This window comes from Eleutherodactylus coqui, chromosome 3 (genome assembly GCF_035609145.1).
Source record: "Eleutherodactylus coqui strain aEleCoq1 chromosome 3, aEleCoq1.hap1, whole genome shotgun sequence".
Taxonomy (NCBI): domain Eukaryota; kingdom Metazoa; phylum Chordata; class Amphibia; order Anura; family Eleutherodactylidae; genus Eleutherodactylus; species Eleutherodactylus coqui.
Genome location: NC_089839.1, coordinates 115412692 through 115432186, shown reverse-complemented (window position 1 = coordinate 115432186; position 19495 = coordinate 115412692). Strand labels below are relative to the sequence as shown.

General features: G+C 44.2%; 1 protein-coding gene across 2 annotated transcripts in view; it reads right to left on the bottom strand.

The window, feature by feature from the left end:
* ACOXL (acyl-CoA oxidase like) overlaps positions 1 to 19495 on the bottom strand; it is a 387512-nt gene that overhangs the window by 342936 nt on the left and 25081 nt on the right. For both annotated transcript variants that reach the window (XM_066595986.1, XM_066595987.1), the window contains exon 2: positions 1875 to 1971. In XM_066595986.1, the coding sequence (XP_066452083.1) occupies positions 1875 to 1971 (97 nt within the window). The remainder of the gene's footprint in view (positions 1 to 1874; positions 1972 to 19495) is intronic.

Here is a 19495-nt window from a genome sequence, read left to right as displayed (position 1 = left end):
TTAAGAGAATACATTAAGGGGTGTAGTTTTTAAAATAGGGTCTCTATCATTTTGACACCTATGAGCCTTTGTAATCTTGGCTTGGTGCCGGAAAATAAAGTGTTCCTCAAAATGCTGAAAATCAATGTTAAATTTGCACGTCTCTTAAATGGTTAAAAAAAACTGAACTTTTTCTAATGTGCGCCCAGAATAAAGTAAACAGACGGAAATATATATCTTATCAAGAATTTGTACAGTATGTTTGCACATATTTGATATATTACTATTGAAAATGTGAAAAAAAATGAAATTTTTTTCAAAATCTTCCCAATTTTGGCACTTTTAATAAATATACACAAATTCTATCGGACTATTTTCACCACCTAAATGAAGTACAACATGTGGCGAAAAAACAATGTCAGAATCACTTGGATAAGCAAAACCTTTACGGAGTTATGCTATGTGAAAGTGACACGTCAGATTTCCAAAATTTGGTCTGGTCATTAAGGCGCAAACAGGCTTGGTCACTAAGAGGTTAATACACATATATTAACAGGATTATTACCGATGTGAAGCGCTCATAACTCACGCTTAATTTTCTAAAATTTGCTAATAAAATCATCATGATATCATGTTTATGCGTTTCTGTGGAGTAATTTTCAGGAATCTACAATGCACTTTCCCACCCAAAATGAAGAGCTGGTGAGTGTGAGGATGGCAGGGAAATTGGATTGAGAAGGGTTAAAGGGGTGGTCTCGCGAAACCAAGTGGGGTTATACACTTCCGTATGGCCATATTAATGCACTTTGTAATATACATCGTGCATTAAATATGAGCCATACAGAAGTTATTCCACTTACCTGCTCCGTTGCTAGCGTCCTCGTCTCCATGGTTCCGTCTAAATTCGCCGGCAGCTTGCTTTTTTAGACGCGCTTGCGCAGTCCGGTCTTCTCCATTCAGCACGAGCCGCTTCAGTGTGCTCCCCGCTACAGCTCTTCTGCGCATGCGCAGACGAGCTGTCACTGCTCGGGAGCGCGCTGAAGCGGCCATTCTGCACCATCCTCTGTTAGAGGAAGGTGCAGAAACTGGAGCTGCCCAGCGGAGAAGACCAGCCCAGCCCAGCAGCCCCGAGAAGCCTCCCAGGTAAGTGATGGGTCGGGGGGGGCTGCCGCTGCGCCGGGCTGCGCCGGGGGGGGGGGGGCTGCCGCTGCGCCGGGGGAGCTAGCGCTAGGCCGGGGGGGCTGTCGCTGCGATGGGGGGGGGCTGTCGCTAGGCCGGGGGGGCTGTCGCTGCGCCGGGGGAGCTAGCGCTAGGCCGGGGGGGCTGTCGCTGCGCCGGGGGAGCTAGCGCTAGGCCGGGGGGGCTGTCGCTGCGATGGGGGGGGCTGTCGCTGCGCCGGGGGAGCTAGCGCTGGGGAGCCGGGGGCTAGCGCCGGTTACCTGCTGTCTGGTCGGCGGCTGCGGGGCGTCTGGTCGGCGGCTGCGATGCGTCCGGTTGCCATGGAGACACAGCTGGCGGCGTCTCGGGAGCGCGCACGTCGGGCTGCAGCGAGCGACTGGGAAAGAGCCGGCGGCCATCTTGAGGAAACTTTTATAACTTGCTGAAACGCTGGAACGGTAAGTACGAACCAGCTAGAAATGTCATTTACAGGGGGGCTTAGTAATGTGTGTTTAATGGGGGGGACTGGGCAAAAAAAAAAATTAACTGCTTCCTCGAGACATCTCCTTTAACTGAGAGTTTTATTGTTGCAAATTACAAGAGTCCCAATGCAGAAATTATTGCAAGAGAAACACTAAGATGTTAAACAACAAGGTAATAAGAGGTGAAATAGAATTTTTAAACAGAATTTGCTACAAAAAAATTAAAAAAAAACAAACTTATTTTGCAACGCTTACCATTTCATTAAATGCCTGCTGAACTTGTGGTATACTCATGGCAAATTTCACTCTGTCCATAGTCAGGTCTCTAATCTCTTCCAGGCTGAGGTCATATCTGTAAGGGCCACACAAGTAGACAAGTGTTTGAAATAAGTTTCTCACGTCATTTGTTCATTTTTATTCAAAATCATATTTTAAATCTTGTTATTTTTAGTAACAGATAAATCCATCCAGCCAAGACAAGAAAACAGTTGTGTTTCATTTTGCTTCAAGTAACTTGGCATTTCATCAAAACCAAAAATAAGTGAACTTTTACCCTTTATATTAGTTGCGTCAGAATACATCTAGTAAATAATGGACTCCAGATGATTATTTTTAAAAACGACCAAAAAATAAATTTGGCTGAAATCTAACAGCAGACAACGTGACCTTCTAGAGGTCAGCAGATTACATTTGTGCATTAAAGGTGTTTTGGGGACATTTACTATGGAGGACCTGTCCTCAGGATGAAATCAATAGGAGTGAAGCCTTTTATTACACTTTGGACTCCAACCCCAATACAGACATCCGAATCACTGAGGCAGGAGGATCAATAAAGAAAATGGAATATACTCACTGGAATGATCCCTTAAAATTTAACTTTTATTTAATTAATTAAAATATGGTGCCCCATACACATAACGAAAAAGACAAGACAACATAAAGAAGGATATGGATTGCTGGTTATGTGCCTCTATGGATGTGCAGGCAACTTGATTTATAAATCAACCAGATCCAAATATCACTAAGAAAATACTGGCAGTTTAGAGAAGCCAGCTTCCAAACTTCTAAGGCCGCCTGCACACGGGCGGAAATCCCGTGGCGGGATTTCCGCCGCTCAAAGCCTGCATAGAAGTGCATTACAATACGCACTCCGATGCAGACGGCCGCGGTTTGGCCGTGCGAAATGTCGCGCGGCAAACAAACCACAGCATGTCCTATTTCTGTGCGGGGCTCGCACAGATACGTCACTCACCCGGCCGCCGGCTCCGGTCTGCGCATGCGCCGGCTGCCCGGCAGCCGACACATGAAAGAGTCGGGGCCACCGGGCGCGGGTGAGTACGCGCTCGTCTCTGCAGGCGCTCGGGTCCCGCGGCGAGAATTCTCGCTGCCAGATCCGACCTGCTCGTCTGCAGGGAGCCCGCGGCGAGAATACAGGTTTACTAGCGAAATACTGGCAGTTTAGAATTGCCAGCTCATAGACTACTAAGGGTAAAACGAGTCTATTAGTAAGTTTCGTATTCTAGAGATTCTGGTTCAAATTCAGGTTCAACGCGTTTCTGTCAGGAACCAATTATTTATGCGGTAGGTACTGGATATTACTATGAACAAAGTAGTGCGATAAGAATATACGTGTTGTTTTTCTCAAAATTATTCGTCGCACTAACCCCAAAGAAAATATAATGAACTAGCAATAGGATGCTGATGTATCCTTCCCTTTAAGCTACAATAGGAGATGAGGCCTGGAGTTAGACACACTTTAGAGAAAGGTAGTGGTCTAATCCTATGAGGTAAGAGCCCCAAAGAGTACACTAATTCCTTCAGTACGCTACAGAGTACTAAGGCCCCGCACTAAGACCTAATAAAAGTCAAAAAAATCTCCTATAAATCCCTGCCTAACTCTATAGAAATAGCCTCAAAAATGATTGAAAGAGCCTAGATACTCCAATGTGAGTATAAGGCAAAGGATAAGAGGTCTGTTCTAGAGATAATAGCACTAATAGAGAAAGATAGTAGCCCTATTAAAATGCTAGGAGCAAAAGCCCCTTAGAGAGGTAGAGGTATAAAGTGTAGCAGTATTTCTAGCCCTGATGGTGGACTAGAGATGAATGAAGGTAGAGGGTGAGGTGTCCATTAAATAGCACCTAATGGACTACGCCCCTAATGGGTGTGCAATTTATTGACCAATGAAATTAAATGGAGGCGTTAACTATCGCTGTCACATTGGGAGCGATAGAGAATGGGCAAAACACAGTCTTAACCCCTTAATGACATGGCCTATTTTGGCGTTGAGGACCAAGCGATTTTTTGGTATTTTTCCATCTCCATTTTTCAAAAGCCGTAACTTTTTTATTTTTCCGTGGACGCAGCCGTATAAGGGCTTGTTTTTTGCGTGGCGATCTGTAGTTTTTATCGGTGCCACTTTTGGGTACATAGACCATATCGTAAAATTTTTTTTATGATAACAGGGAGAGAAAACGCATCAATTCTGCCATAGATTTCTTTTCCTTTTTTTTACAGCGTTAATCATGCAGCATAAATGACACACTAAATTTTTTTTGCGGGTCGGTACGGTAACAACGATACCAAAACTGTTATTTTTTTTTAGGTTTTTACACTTTTTTGCAATAAAACCCCCTTTTTTTGGGAAATCTTTTTTTTTCTCTATAGCTGCATTCAAAGTCCTGTAACTTTTTTATTTTTCTATCTACGGAGCTCTATAAGGGCTTATTTTTTGAGAGACGAGCTGTAGTTTTTATTGGTACCATTTTTGGGAATGTATGGCTTTTTTGATCACTTTTATTGCATTTTTTGTGAGGCAAAATGCTAAAAATTAGCATTTTGCCTCTGTTTTTTAGCGTGTTTTTTTACGCTTTTTGTCGTACAAAATAAAAAGTGTGTTCAACTTTTTGTACACGTCGTTACGGACGCGTCAATACCCAATATGTGGGGTTTTAATTTTTTTTCCCTTTTTTTATGTTAATATTAGAAAAAGCATTAAAAAAGGGGTTTTTTTACATTTTTTTAAACATTTTTCTTTTTTTAACACTTTTCTTTTCTTTTTTTACACTATTTGAGTCCCTCTGAGGGACTTGCAGCACTATGCCTATGATCGCTGTCATAAGGCATGGCAGAGCTACTGCTCTGTCATGCCTTATCGCTTGTACAGCGATTATAGGCACAGGCAATACAGGACGCCAGTGTCTGGCGTCCTGTTGCTATGGTGACAGGCCGGGCTCTCGCGATGTCATCGCGAGAGCCGGCCGGAGACACAGAGGGAGCGCGATCCCCAGGGAAGGGGTTAACAGCAGGGGGCGCATCTCCAATGTTCCCCCGCTATTGCAGCGGGACGCCGGCTGTGACTGACAGGATCTTATGTGATCTCACGCTATCCCCAGGACGTACCGGTACGTCCTGTTGCGGGAAGTACCAGGCTCCCAGGACGTACCGGTACGTCCTGGAGCAGGAAGGGGTTAAAGGAAGAATGTACATGTACCTTACCTATTGGTAATACTGCTACTAGTAGCTGGCATAGCGATCGCTCGTTATGGGCTAAATCTGTGCAGATTGATTAGATTGTATGCATAGCTTACAATGTGGTGCCGTCAGCGCGTCATTCCGTGCGACGTGGTGACGCGGCGAGGCGCTTGTTGCTATGGGGATAGTATATACATCTCCCATAGCGTGGTGACGTCAATGCGTCATCCCGTGTGTCGTAGTGACGGGGCGGAGCGCTCGTTCCTATAGGGATGTAATATCACCTCCAGCGTGATGACGTATCGCGTGTCGCCACGTAAAGCATGGTGACGCGGTGGGGCGCTCGTTATCTGAGGATGTAATGTATGGGCATAACCCATAGTGATGACGTGGGTGCGTTCCTGCGTAGGAACGAAATGATGCGTTGGTGTAACGGTTGTCATGGAGATGGAAGCGCTGATAAAGGATCACTGCATATGAACAACAATGATGTACTGATGTTCTCATTGTAATGAGCCTCGTGTGGCACAGAGTGACTGCAGCATGTAAAGGGCTGTCACTGCAGCATGTAAAGGGCTGTCACCATCGGACCCCCGGAATGTGATCAAGGGGTCCTGATGGGTCCCTGTGGAAGTCCCCTAAGGGGACAAAAAAAAATAAAAAATTAAAAAATTATAAAAAAAATTATAAAAACACTTGTCTCCCTTTACTTTGTAAAAAATCAAAAATACAATCACACATGTGGTATCCATGCGTTGTAATGACCCAGAGAAGGAAGTTAAAGGGGTGGTCTCGCGAAACCAAGTGGGGTTATACACTTCCGTATGGCCATATTAATGCACTTTGTAATGTACATTGTGCATTAAATATGAGCCATACAGAAGTTATTTCACTTACCTGCTCCGTTGCTAGCGTCCTCGTCTCCATGGTTCCGTCTAAATTCGCTGGCAGCTTGCTTTTTTAGACGCGCTTGCGCAGTCCGGTCTTCTCCATTCAGCACGAGCCGCTTCAGTGTGCTCCCCGCTACAGCTCTTCTGCGCATGCGCAGACGAGCTGTCACTGCTCGGGAGCGCGCTGCAGCGGCCATTCTGTACCTTCCTCTGTTAGAGGAAGGTGCAGAAACTGGAGCTGCCCAGCGGAGAAGCCCAGCCCAGCCCAGCAGCCCCGAGAAGCCTCCCAGGTAAGTGATTTGTCGGGGGGGGGCTGCCGCTGCGCCGGGCTGCGCCGGGGGGGGGGGGGGGGGGGGCTGTCGCTGCGCCGGGGGGGGCTGCCGCTGCGCCGGGGGGGCTGTCGCTGCGCCGGGGGGGGCTGCCGCTGCGCCGGGGGGGGCTGCCGCTGCGCCGGGGGGGGCTGCCGCTGCGCCGGGGGGGGGGCTGCCGCTGTGATGGGGGAACTAGCGCTAGGCCGGGGGGGCTGTCGCTGCGATGGGGGGGCTGTCGCTAGGCCGGGGGGGGCTGCCGCTGCGATGGGGGGGCTGTCGCTAGGCCGGGGGGGGCTGCCGCTGCAATGGGGGGGCTGTCGCTAGGCCGGGGGGGGCTGCTGCTAGGCCGGGGGAACTAGCGCTGGGCTCCGGAACCTAGCGCTGGGCTCCGGGGCCTTCACCTGGGCTGACGGTCTAGCGCTGGGGAGCCGGGGGCTAGCGCCGGTTACCTGCTGCCTGGCGGTGGGCGTCTGGTCGGCGGCTGCGGGGCGTCTGGTCGGCGGCTGCGATGCGTCCGGTTGCCATGGAGACACAGCTGGCGGCGTCTCGGGAGCGCGCACGTCGGGCTGCAGCGAGCGACGGGGAAAGAGCCGGCGGCCATCTTGAGGAAACTTTTATAAGTTGCTGGAACGGTAAGTACGAACCAGCTAGAAATGTCATTTACAGGGGGGCTTAGTAATGTGTACTTAATGGGGGGGACTGGGCAAAAAAAAAATTTAACTGCTTCCTCGAGACATCTCCTTTAATACATTATTTAACCCCTTAATGACATGGCCCCTTTTTTTCTTTTTTCCCCCATTTCTTTTTTTCCTCCCCCCTGTTTAAAAAAATCACAACTTGTCCCGCAAAAAACAAGCCCTCATATGGCCATGTCAATGGAAAAATGAAAAAGTTATGGCTCTTGAGACGCAACTGCAAAATTAGTTGAAATTCAATGATTAGACCATTTTAAAAAACCTGCCCTGGTGGGCACGACAGGGTGGTAGGAAACCCGCCACTCAGGGGGTTAAGACTGTGTTTTGCCCATTCTCTATCGCTCCCAATGTGACAGCGATAGTTAACGCCTCTATTTAATTTCATTGGTCAATAAATTGCACACCCATTAGGGGCGTAGTCCATTAGGTGCTATTTAATGGACACCTCACCCTCTACCTTCATTCATCTCTAGTCCACCATCAGGGCTAGAGATACTGCTACACTTTATATCTCTACCTCTCTAAGGGGCTTTTGCTCCTAGCATTTTAATAGGGCTACTATCTCTAGAACAGACCTCTTATCCTTTGCCTTATACTCACATTGGAGTATCTAGGCTCTTTCAATCATTTTTGAGGCTATTTCTATAGAGTTAGGCAGGGATTTATAGGAGATTTTTTTGACTTTTATTAGGTCTTAGTGCGGGGCCTTAGTACTCTGTAGCGTACTGAAGGAATTAGTGTACTCTTTGGGGCTCTTACCTCATAGGATTAGACCACTACCTTTCTCTAAAGTGTGTCTAACTCCAGGCCTCATCTCCTATTGTAGCTTAAAGGGAAGGATACATCAGCATCCTATTGCTAGTTCATTATATTTTCTTTGGGGTTAGTGCGACGAATAATTTTGAGAAAAACAACACATATATTCTTATTGCACTACTTTGTTCATAGTAATATCCAGTACCTACCACATAAATAATTGGTTCCTGATGAGTCATACAACTGACAGAAACGCGTTGAACCTGAATTTGAACCAGAATCTCTAGAATACGAAACTTACTAACAGACTCGTTTTACCCTTAGTAGTCTATGAGCTGGCAATTCTAAACTGCCAGTATTTCGCTAGTAAACCTGTATCTCTATAAATACGAAACTTGTAAATGGACTTTTCCTAACCCTTAGAAGTTTGGAAGCTGGCTTCTCTAAACTGCCAGTATTTTCTTAGTGATATTTGGATCTGGTTGATTGATAAATCAAGTTGCCTGCACATCCATAGAGGCACATAACCAGCAATCCATATCCTTCTTTATGTTGTCTTGTCTTTCTCGTTATGTGTATGGGGCACCATATTTTAATTAATTAAATAAAAGATAAATTTTAAGGGATCATTCCAGTGAATATATTCCAATACAGACATCCAGAGCAGCTGCACTGACAGCAAGCTGGAGGATAAGATGATCGGCGGGGATCACAAGCAGCATACCCCCACTGATCAGTTATTGATTACTTATTCTGAGCACAAGGTTGTCAATAGTAGATGCCCGGAAAACTCCTTTAAGAGCACATGTACAAGGTGTGGATTTGGTGATGGAAAACACAGCACCAGTAAAGCAGAAGAGATGTTAGCAAGTTTTGTGCGAATGCTACAGATATGTTCCAGATGTAAATTGATTCTGCTGTTCGCATTTTGAGTTCTGCAGCAGGTCAATTCTTTCTGTGGATCTTCATAGAGGAGTTCACCCTTTGCAATACATAGGTTGAAATCTGCAACAAAATCCGTATGGAACAATACAAAAGTTTTATAGTCTTTAATGTTTTTTTTCTTTTTAAGTAGTAAAAGAAGAAGAAGAAGAAAAAAAAAAAGAAAATAGCTCTCATGCGTCAGATTCTGAGACTTATAACTTTCTCGTTTTTTAATAGTACATGGGGTACATATAACTTTTTGATAACTTTTTTGGCAGTCTGAGTGACCCCCAAAAAAACAGGCTTCTTGAATTGTGCATTTTATTTTTTACAGCCTTCACTGCGTGGGATAAGTAGTGTAATATGTTACGTCGTTTTCCTGATAATAAGACCTACCCTGATAATAAGTCCTACCCTAATTTTTAGGGGGAAAAGGGGGCCTTGAAATATAAGCTGTCGTCCGAAAATAAGCCCTGGCTACATTACGTGAAAAAAATAATAAAAATCACCTCGCTGGCAGGCGTCCCGATGCTCTGCAGGCATGCCAGCATTCTTCCTTGTCGTCCTCACGGCTGCAAGATCATTCTCTTCCTGGTAACGTGGGTTGAATGCCCTGCCTCCAGCAAGAGAATGTTGTGATTGGCTCAGGACCATAGCCTCAGCCAATCACAGCTGGCGCCTGATGAGCCAATCACAGCCATTTATGTTCTCATCTTAGCCTTCCAGGCCATGACCACCCCATCAATTATGCTTATTTTTTTATTGTTTATATTTTTATAGGAAAATTTAAAAAATGGAGATTTGGATTTTTTTTACATATTTACAAAAAAATATATTCAACTTGGGGGTGTGGCCTAGCCATGGACAAGCGCAGATGTATGATCACAGAGGTCCTGCATCATGCCGCAGTCGAGTCTAATCCTTAGCATCATCTATATTCTCCCCTAGCCCAAGGGAGGAGCTCAGAGTCATTTGGGCAAACTTCCATACGTTGGAACTGGACCTTCACCTAAGGCACAGTCTGCGCAATGATCCTCGACCTGCCACTTTCTCTCCACGGAGCCTGTAGGCCTGACCAGATCCTCTACTGCCGTGAACCAGTCTATGCGGCTTCATTCAACCTGGACTCAACTCCACAAGTGACTGCAGTGCATCTTACCTGCGCCTGCACTCCACTGATTTTCAGCCAGCGTGCAGAATTTACAGGCGGGAACCAGATAACAGGTAAGTATGAAAGATACATCACCGACTCCCTGTTACCTGTCCCAACAGCGTCAACATTAGTTTAAAAGCCCATATACACGCATAAGTGAATGACTACCTGTTTACACAGCTGATCTGTCATTCAGTTTTATACATGCAGAAACTGAACGACGAACAAAAAGCAAACAAATTCCCATTCATCGCTCTGTTGGGGCATGTCTTTATACTGACCGATTTATCGGCCCGTGTAAAAGGGTCCTTACCCAACCATTCCATGAGCACATATCTACTGTAGCTCATTTTTTCCTTGCAATGGTTTTTTAAAGAGGCTGTCCAAGATTAGCAGAACCTAGCTACTTTCCTCCAAAAACATTGGCAACTTTGGTCACAGGTTGTGTCCAGTATTGCAGCTCACCTCCACTGAAGTGACTGGGGCTGTGACTCAACCGGTGAACAACTGTGTGTTTTCTTTGGAATTGTCTTTCTTCTGTCCATAGTCAGACAATTCCTGGGTGCCCCAAGATATATAGTTATCCCCTGTCCTCTGGGAGAGCAGGAGAGAGCGAAGTGTAAGTGTTTAGCCATCTCTGTTGCTCCCATTGAAATGTTGTGTGTCCATGCAGGGACCTTCGGGGCCCCTAATCAATAGTGAAGAGGTGGACAACCCAATTAATACTGATGGGGAAAATAGTGTCAAAAAATAGGGAAGACAGTGAACTATAAAGTGCCATATTATAGACTACTACATTGAATTTCCATTTTCTGACAAAAGTGCTAGTAAATTTGATGGGCCACTGGTGGCTGTGCCCGCTTTTAGAAAAGTGGCAAGCATTGCAAAAAAAGTGCAAACATTCACACAATTTTGCACAAGTACGACTTGCACAATAATTAGCAGCTTAACGGCAGAATTCTGAAAGAAACTAGTGTAACGATTGGGGGATAGGGGAACTTTATGACGGTTTGTATGCCACAACTGTAGTTTAAAAAGTTGCAGATTATGACACATTTGCACAATTTGTCACAATTTGAGCATTTGCTCTACACTTTTTCAAAGTGGCAGAACAGTCAGTGGAGTTTACTGAGAGGGGCAAGGACCTTCCGTGGTCGAACAGACCGGATTTATACTTACCTGGCCCCACTGCTCTCACAAGGGGCCAGGTAAGTGCATGGGCATTGCAGTGGATACATCTCGGCTGTGATTTAAAAGGCTATGTAGCTTAATGTGGTCCAGATGTGTTCTTTTTTTCACTGAATTGCGCAGCGCATTCGCGCACCTCCCATATACGTCTATGGGGACCTTCGGTGTTTTAATACACAGAAAGATAGAACATAATCTATTTGTCTGCATGCACGAGAAATGAACGCGCAAAATTGGGAAAAGGAGAACGAACCCATTGAATGGGTTTCATTCTCTGCGTATGGCGTTCACAAATATGTCCGTCTGAAGTCAACCTAATGCATTGTCTACACACTAACTTATAATCAAAATATAAAAGGAACACCCCGAGCGCCTCAGGACCCGTCTTTGGAGTCCCATAACTTAGTTTATGGTGCTCATATGTGATGAGAAGTTCCCTTTATAACTGCTGTCATCTGTGTGGGAATTGATTTGGTGGTGAGGACAATTTTCATGTTTACAACCACCTGAGTGATCATATTATCATATTATCACATTAAAATACTAAGCTCTACCACTAGATGGCACTACATATAAATGCTTTTAAATATTTAAGGGGTTGTCCAGTTGTAAACTACAATGTCCATATCCTTTTTAAAAATACATAGAAAACCTTTTTCTCAAAATCCACTTCACCAGGTAATAACCGCCCCTCACTGTCAAGGGAACCTGTCACGTCCCAACAGCTCCATAAACGTCCCGGGGGTTGGGGAGTATAAAAAATACATCACCTGGTCGTCACATCATCACTGAGTTTGTGGAGCTGTGGAGACGTGACAGGTTCCCTATGATAATCACATTTATATAGCGCATACATATTAGGCAGTACTGCACATCACCTGATATCGGGTTCTGTCCCCCATTGGGGCTCACAAGCTATAGTCACCCATCTCTGTGAATTGTGTTGGGTAAATTGTATTTCATTAACTTATGGGACAAAAGCAAAGGAGGGGTGGATGCAGAGGGATGTGGAAAGTGAAAAAGTTAGTTAATTTGTCATGATTTTGATATGTTTTTGAGTTGTATTGATGTGGTTTTTGTGATGTGTAAATAAAGCTGGTTTGGTTTTATAATAATAATTAAAATAAAAAAATCTGTATGTTTTTGGAATGTGGGAAGAAACTGGATTACACAGACATGGGGATAACATACAAACTCCATGCAGATGTTGTCCTTGGTGGGATTATATTAACAGTCAGATGTCACCCATGGATTGGTGGAGAGGGCCCACCTGACCCATCAACAGTGCTGAGAGCCCGACCTAAGAACATGCTGCCTTTATACTATGACAAGTTCTCTTTAAAGGGATTTTATCATGACTATTAAAACTTTTCCAACAGCCGGGCCCGTTATTAAAGAAAAAAACTGATCAAAAACTCCTTAGAGCCTAGCGCTGTGATGGCGAACCTATGACATGCGTGTCAGCACTGACACGCGAAGCCATAGTCGCTGACACGAGGCCGCTCACCCAGTTAGTGAATACTGGAAGGGGCCGTGGCTCCCCTGCTGGTATTCACTAACCAGCACTACTAGCAGCGCTGATCCCGGCGCACACTGTGATGTCAGTGTGCAGCCGGAATCCTCCTTCCCTCGTCCCCCGATGTCTCCTACCTGTTGGTTCCACCAGAGCATCCGGGGAAGGAGGCGTCCGGCAGCACACTGACATCACAGTGTGCGCCGGAGATCATCACTGCTAGCGGTGTGACGGGCACAGGAGGAGCGCAGCTTCCAGGAGGTAAGTGCGTGGGTCTCAGGGGGGCCCGCTGTGGGGGGCAGTCAATGCTGATGTTGCTCCAGTTTCTGAGTAGAAGCATGTGACCACTGTGGCCAATCAGAGGCCACAGGATCACATCGGCGCTATTGGCATCAGAGCTTGTATCCTGGGCACCATGATGCCAATAATTTGGAAACATGATGATGTGCTTTCTGATTAGCTTAAATGGTCACATGCTTTCGCTTGACTGTCTACTGGGGCACTGTGAGCCACTCAACTCCGCTTTTGGGTTCGGAGGAGAGGAGAGTATGGTCTACTTTCTTTAACTTAGAATGGAACCAGCTGCTGGAGAAGTTTTTATAGTCCTTTTAAGTAAATGATGTATGTTTATCAAAATTCAAAGATTAAAAGCTAAAAGTTACAGATGGCGTGGGGACATGTGAGAATTGTGTGATATGTGAAGTGTGCGACGTGGAGGTGTGCGCGACGAGCGCAACGTGGAGGTGTGCACGACGAGCGCAACGTGGAGGTGTGCGTGACATGGAGTTGTGTGTAAGGTGCGCAACGTGTAGCTGTTTGTGACACGTGTGATGTGGAGTTGTGTATGACGCGTGCGACATGGAGTTGTGTTTGACGTGGAGTTGTGTCAGAAACGCTATCTTTTCTCCTTAGGGAGAGCACTTAAACGGTGATTGAGGAGACCCAAATGGCCATGCACGCTCCTCTGGGTAATATGCAAATAAGGGAGATGGAATAAAACCTCTACAGTGCCACCTATTGGAAGGCAGCATTCCTTCAAGCCAAAGTCAGACTTTTTATACTAGCCTTGTAACAATGACTGGGAATTAAAAGCAAAGCCAGACTCCATGTACATACAGCGGTTTCAGTGGAGTTGTGTGTGATGTGGGTGACGCACTGCATATGTCCTCTTCAGTTATCACACGTGAATGCATTAACTACACGCCAGCAGCTGTTACATCATAACCACATAGGAGGCTCCTTCTAGAACATCCTTTTCCCAGGAACTGGTTCATCTGGTGCATTATTACAGAGTCACGAAATCATGTAGTCTGGAACTTAAGCCTCCGCATGTACTTAGCCGAGTCAATTACTAATTCACTATAAGTGACAATTGTAGGACTTGTAGGCTGACTACCTATAGGAGGAGAAAACAAAATGCTTATCAGTAGTAGAGAAAATGGCTGGGAACATTAGGAACATACCGTATATATTCTGCTTACTGCATGTTTAACCCCTTAAGGACGCAGCCTGTTTTTTCATTTTTGTTTTTTCCTCCTCACTTTCTAAACAGCAAAACTCTTATCTATTCATCGCTTTAGCAGTCTCAGGGCTTGTTTTTTGCGGGGGGAGTTGTATTTTTCAGTGGTAATACTTAATGTAACATAATGTACTGAAAAGCTATAACCCCTTAACGCTCCACGACGTACAGTTGCACCCTGCACATTCAGGGTATGTGTGAAGGGAGATCGTGGGAAGATCTCGCTCCATACATTGCGGCTGACAGTTGTTTTGTATAGCCAACACCCGCCCGCCACAGCTCCAGTAAGCCATGCTGCTCATTGGAGCTGTTAACCCTTTAAATGCCGCAGTCAAATCTGACAACGGCATTTAAATGCTCCAAACCATGTTCCGGTGTCCCGTACGGCCCTCCTGTAATGAGGAAGGCCCCAGGGCTGGCATAGCAGAATGCCCATTAAGAGATCGCAGGATAATGTAATGCTATAGCATTACATTATACTGCAGGAGCGACCAAAGCATCGCAAGTTCTTGTTCCCTCTGGGGACTAAAATAAAAAGTAAAAATAAGTTTTTAAAAAGTTTCAGCAATTATCAAAAAAAAAAAAAAAAAAAAAACCCTTTTGACAAATTTATAGTAAAATAATAAAAGAAAAATACTTATTTGGTATCGCAAAGTAACGCATTATTTACCCCACATGGTGAATAAATAAAGAACGATCAAAATGTCGTAGGTGTTCCAAAATGGTAACAATGAAAACTACAGGACGTCCCACAAAAAATAAAGTTATGGCGCTCAGAAGATGGCGACAGAAAAAAAAGGTTAAAAAAAAATTAGATATCTTTGAAAAAAATAGTGCAGAAAAAAAACAAAACAAACAAAACTATATAAATTTGGTATCATAGTAATCGTTCTCACCCATTTTTTTTGCAGTCAGTACACTGTAGAAACAACATGACTCAAAGTTGGCGGAGTTTCATTTTACTCCACTTACAATTTTTTTAAAAGTTTTACAGTACTTTATATGGCACCTTAAATAGTACCATTGAAAAATACAACTCATCCCATAAAAGACAAGATATTAGACAGGGATGGCAATGAATAAATGAAAGAGTTATGATTTTGTTTTTTTTTAAAGGGGGAGGAAAAACAAAAATGGATGAAAAAAGGGCGATGTCTTAAGGGGTTAAAAATACTCTAAGGCCCAATGTCCACATGCAGATTTTATTTATAAAATCCGTGTGTGGTCCCCACGCGGGAAATCCGTGTGTCCTGCTTCCCATAGGGATGCATTAGCATCCGTAGGGCAGCTTAAAGCATGCGGATGGGATTTCTTCCCAGCGTGCGGGTTGCACACACGGGAAGAAATCGCAGCATGCTCCATTTTCCTGCGGGTCTCCTGTACAGACAGCTCCCGCGGCTTCCATTGAAGCCTATGGAAGCCGTCTGTATCTGTGGCACACCCACAGCTGTTTTTGTGCTGTGCCGCAGATACGCGGGAGAGCAGGAGATTTAAGGGAAAAAAAAAAGCTGTGCGCGGCGCATGCACTCGGCACACTGCCGGCGTGCCGAGCACATTTGCCGGCCAGAAGAAAGAAGATCTGGCCTGCACATAGGAGAGCCCAACAGCGTCCGGAGAGGTAAGAAAAATGTATTTTCCCTCTACATGGCCATGGGCACACACGGATACCACTGCGGGATTCAGCAGTGGAATCTGTGAGTGTAAGTGGACATGAGGCCTAAGTGTACACACTGCAGCAAAAACGACATAACTTTATTCTATGGAACAGTACAATTAGGACAATACAAAAAGTTATTTATTTTTGCTGTACTACTTTTAAAAATTAAAATATCTTTGAAAAAAATAAGACTTTCTGCCGCCATCTTCTGACATCCATAACTTATTTATTTTTCCATTAACATAGTTGTGCGGGACGTCCAGTAGTTTCCATTAACACTATTTTTGAGTACATACAACCTATTGATTGGTTTTTATTACATTTTCTCTTGGAGATGGGGTGACCAAAAAAAATAAAAAAATTCCGACATTGAGGGTTTTTTTTTTATTTGAGGGTGTTCACCGTGTGGGGTATATAATGCGTTACTTTGATAGATAGGACTTTTACGGAAACAGTGATACTGAATGTTTTTTTTTTTATTTATATTTAGAGTTATTTATTATAAATATGGGGAAAGGTTTTTTTTTTAAATAATGGATAAAACTATTTTAAATTGATTCTTACATTTTTTTAGTCTCCATAGGAGACAAAAACTTGCGATGTTTGATCGCTCCCGCAGTGTGATGTAATACCATAGTATTACATTATACCACGATCTGACAGGCAATCTATCAAGTTACGCCACAGGCATGTCTTAATAGGCAATCTGCAATAGCAGCCCTGGGGACCTTCAGAAGGCCCTTGGCTGCCATGGTAACCAAATGGCACCCCCACAATCTCATCACAGGAGCCGTTCGGGACCTCCGAATTCTGATCATTCACACGCAGCTTCTGCCAGCGAGTGTCAGGTTTAGGCCTCTTTAAGACGGACGACACAACATCGCCACGAGAAATCGTAGCGATATTGCATCAGTGGCACTTCTAAGGTGATGTTTTGTTTTTTTCCCCTGCAACTAGGGCTTAGTTCAGGATTCCTACTTAGGAGGATTCCTACTGTCAAAGTTGCATTGCACCGCACAAAAAAAAAATCACGTTTTTGTGCGATGCGATGGAACAGAGAGGAAAGCTCCATAGGGAAACATGGGCTACAAAATCTTGCGAGTTGCATGCATATTGCGAACCCCGCAAGGTTTGTGACTCGCAATGGCTCATGCTACAAAACATTGTAAATGTGAAGGAACACAAAGGAAAGCATGGGCTTCACATACATGTGATTTGTAGCATTGTCGCAACGCGTCAAAAATCGCATGACTTTGTAGCCCATGTGAAGGAGGCCTAAAAAAAAAGCCAGCACTACATTGTATGGAGTGGGAACGGCTCCCCGATCCCCCTATACTCAAACCCCACAAGCTTAGGATGTAACTACATGTCCTGAAGCGTTAAGGGGGTTAAAGGTGTTTTCTGGTTATAAACTACTGTTGACCTATCCTTAGAATAGGTCGTCAATAGTAAATTGGCGGGGGTGCATTATCCGCAACCCATGTTGATCAGCTGTTCGTACTCATGTAGCAAACGGAATTCTGTAGGAAAGCAAACAGCTCTGTTCTTTCTGTAGTGGCCAACATTGGTCTTGCAGGCACTGAAATGAATGGGAACTTCGCCTGCAATACAAAGTTGCAGTAAGAACAGAACTATCAACTTCCTGCAGAAATTGGCTCAGTGCAAAGGCTTGCTGGCCTTGAAGACAGTTGATCTGTGGAGCTTCCGGACAGCGGACCCCCACAAATCTACTATTGATAAATTATCCTCATAAGCCATCCATAATTTACAACCATGCAGCCCCTTTAAGAAGCTATAACAGGATCCTGGTACACATAACCTTCGGCTTTATTCTATACCCTGGGTGCATCACCTGAGACATGTCCAGTTACATCACTGAATCCAAGCGTATAATCTGTTGTACGTATAATGTAATTATAGGCTGTGATTCTGTGCAATTTTCATAGAGTGAAGTCCAGATAGACAGTAACCTATTATATCCCAGGGTCCTTTCACACTAGCAGGTTTTGTTTCCTTCTAGCTGTTCCATTGTGGGAGCAGCTGAACGGAAAGAAGACAGGAATTAAAAACAGAAGCAAACTAATAGATTTTTAGTTCCTCTATGGGCACAAAAACTGAAGCGTTTACTTTCCGTTTAGCTGCTCCCACGACGGTACTGTTGGACGGAAACAAAAGCCCAAGCCATACATTTATAACGGAGGTGATCACCCAGCTATCCCAGGCCTGCTTATTTATGTAGTGAGATGGTCCTTTACTACGGTGCAGGGCTCTGGAAAAGATGGATGATGCATGACCACCACTGTGAGCGGAGTACTTCTAGCAGCTCTTTAGTACCTTTAGGCCAGTCACACACGACCAGATGTGAATTGCAGATTCCACGGACGATCCGTGTTAAAACTCGGGCATTGAAAAGCATGTAGTTTCGAAATTTCCTTCACACCCATATGAATTGCATATTCACGAGCATAAAAAAAGGCGCAGCATGCTCTATTTCACAGCGGATTCTGCACGGACGGCCGCCATTAACCCCTTAGTGACCAAGCCTGTTTGAACCTTCATGACCAGGCCAAATTTTGGAAATCTGACGTGTCACTTTAACATGGAGAAACACTGTAAAGGTTTTGCATATCCAAGTGATTCTGACTGCAATACCTCAATTATGTGCAAACATAATATAGAAATGCTTGATCAGATATGTATTTCCATCTGTTTACTTTGTTCTGGAAGTACACTGGAAAAGCATAAGGTTTTTTTAACCATTTAGAAGACGTATAAATTTAACATTATGTATTACCATTTAGAGGAACACTTTGTTTTCCGGCACCAAGCCAAGATTGGAAAGGCTCATAGGTGTCTGAATGATAGATCCCCCCACAAATGACCCCATTTTAAAAACTACACCCCTTAAATGTACTCACTGAGGGGGGTCATGAGTATTTTAACACCACAGTTTCTTTTCAGGAATTAATACAATTTAGAGAAGAAAAATAAAATGTCATATTTTTTAAATATGTCATTTTAAAGACAGGATTTTTTGTATACTGCCCATGAAAGTGAGGATTTGCACCCCATTCGTCGTGTGTTCAGAAACATACCCATTGTGGCCCTAATATTATGTTTGTATGCACAACGGGGCTCAAACTGAAAGAAGCAGCCAGTGGCTTTCTGAACAGACATTTTGCTTGAGGGAGTTTTAGGCCCCATAGCACTTGTAGACCCCTTAACCCCTTAGTGACCAAGCCTGTTTGTGCCTTAATGACCAGGCCAAATTTTGCAAATCTGACATGTGTCACTTTAACATGGAAAAACACCAGAAAAGTTTTGCATATCCAAGTTATTCTGACATTGTTTTTTCGCCACATGTTGTACTTCCTTTAGGCGGAAAAAAAGACCGATAGAATTTGTGTTTATTTATTAAAAGCGCCAAAATTGGGAAAATTTGGGAGAAAAAAAATTAAAAATTCGGCATTTTTTCACTTTTCCAACTGCAATATCTCAATTATGTGCAAACATAATATAGAAATTTTTGCCAAGATGTACATTTCCATCCGTTTACTTTATTTTGGGTGCACATTGGAAAACTTTCATTTTTTTTTACCATTTAGGAGGCGTACAAATTTAACATTACTTTTCAGCATTTTGAGGAACACTTTGTTTTCCTACACCAAGCCAAGATTGGAAAGGCTCATAGGAGTCAAAATGATAGATACCCCCACAAGTGACCCCATTCTAAAAACTACACCCCTTAACGTATTCACTGAGGGGGGGGGCATGAGTATTTTAACCCCACAGTTTT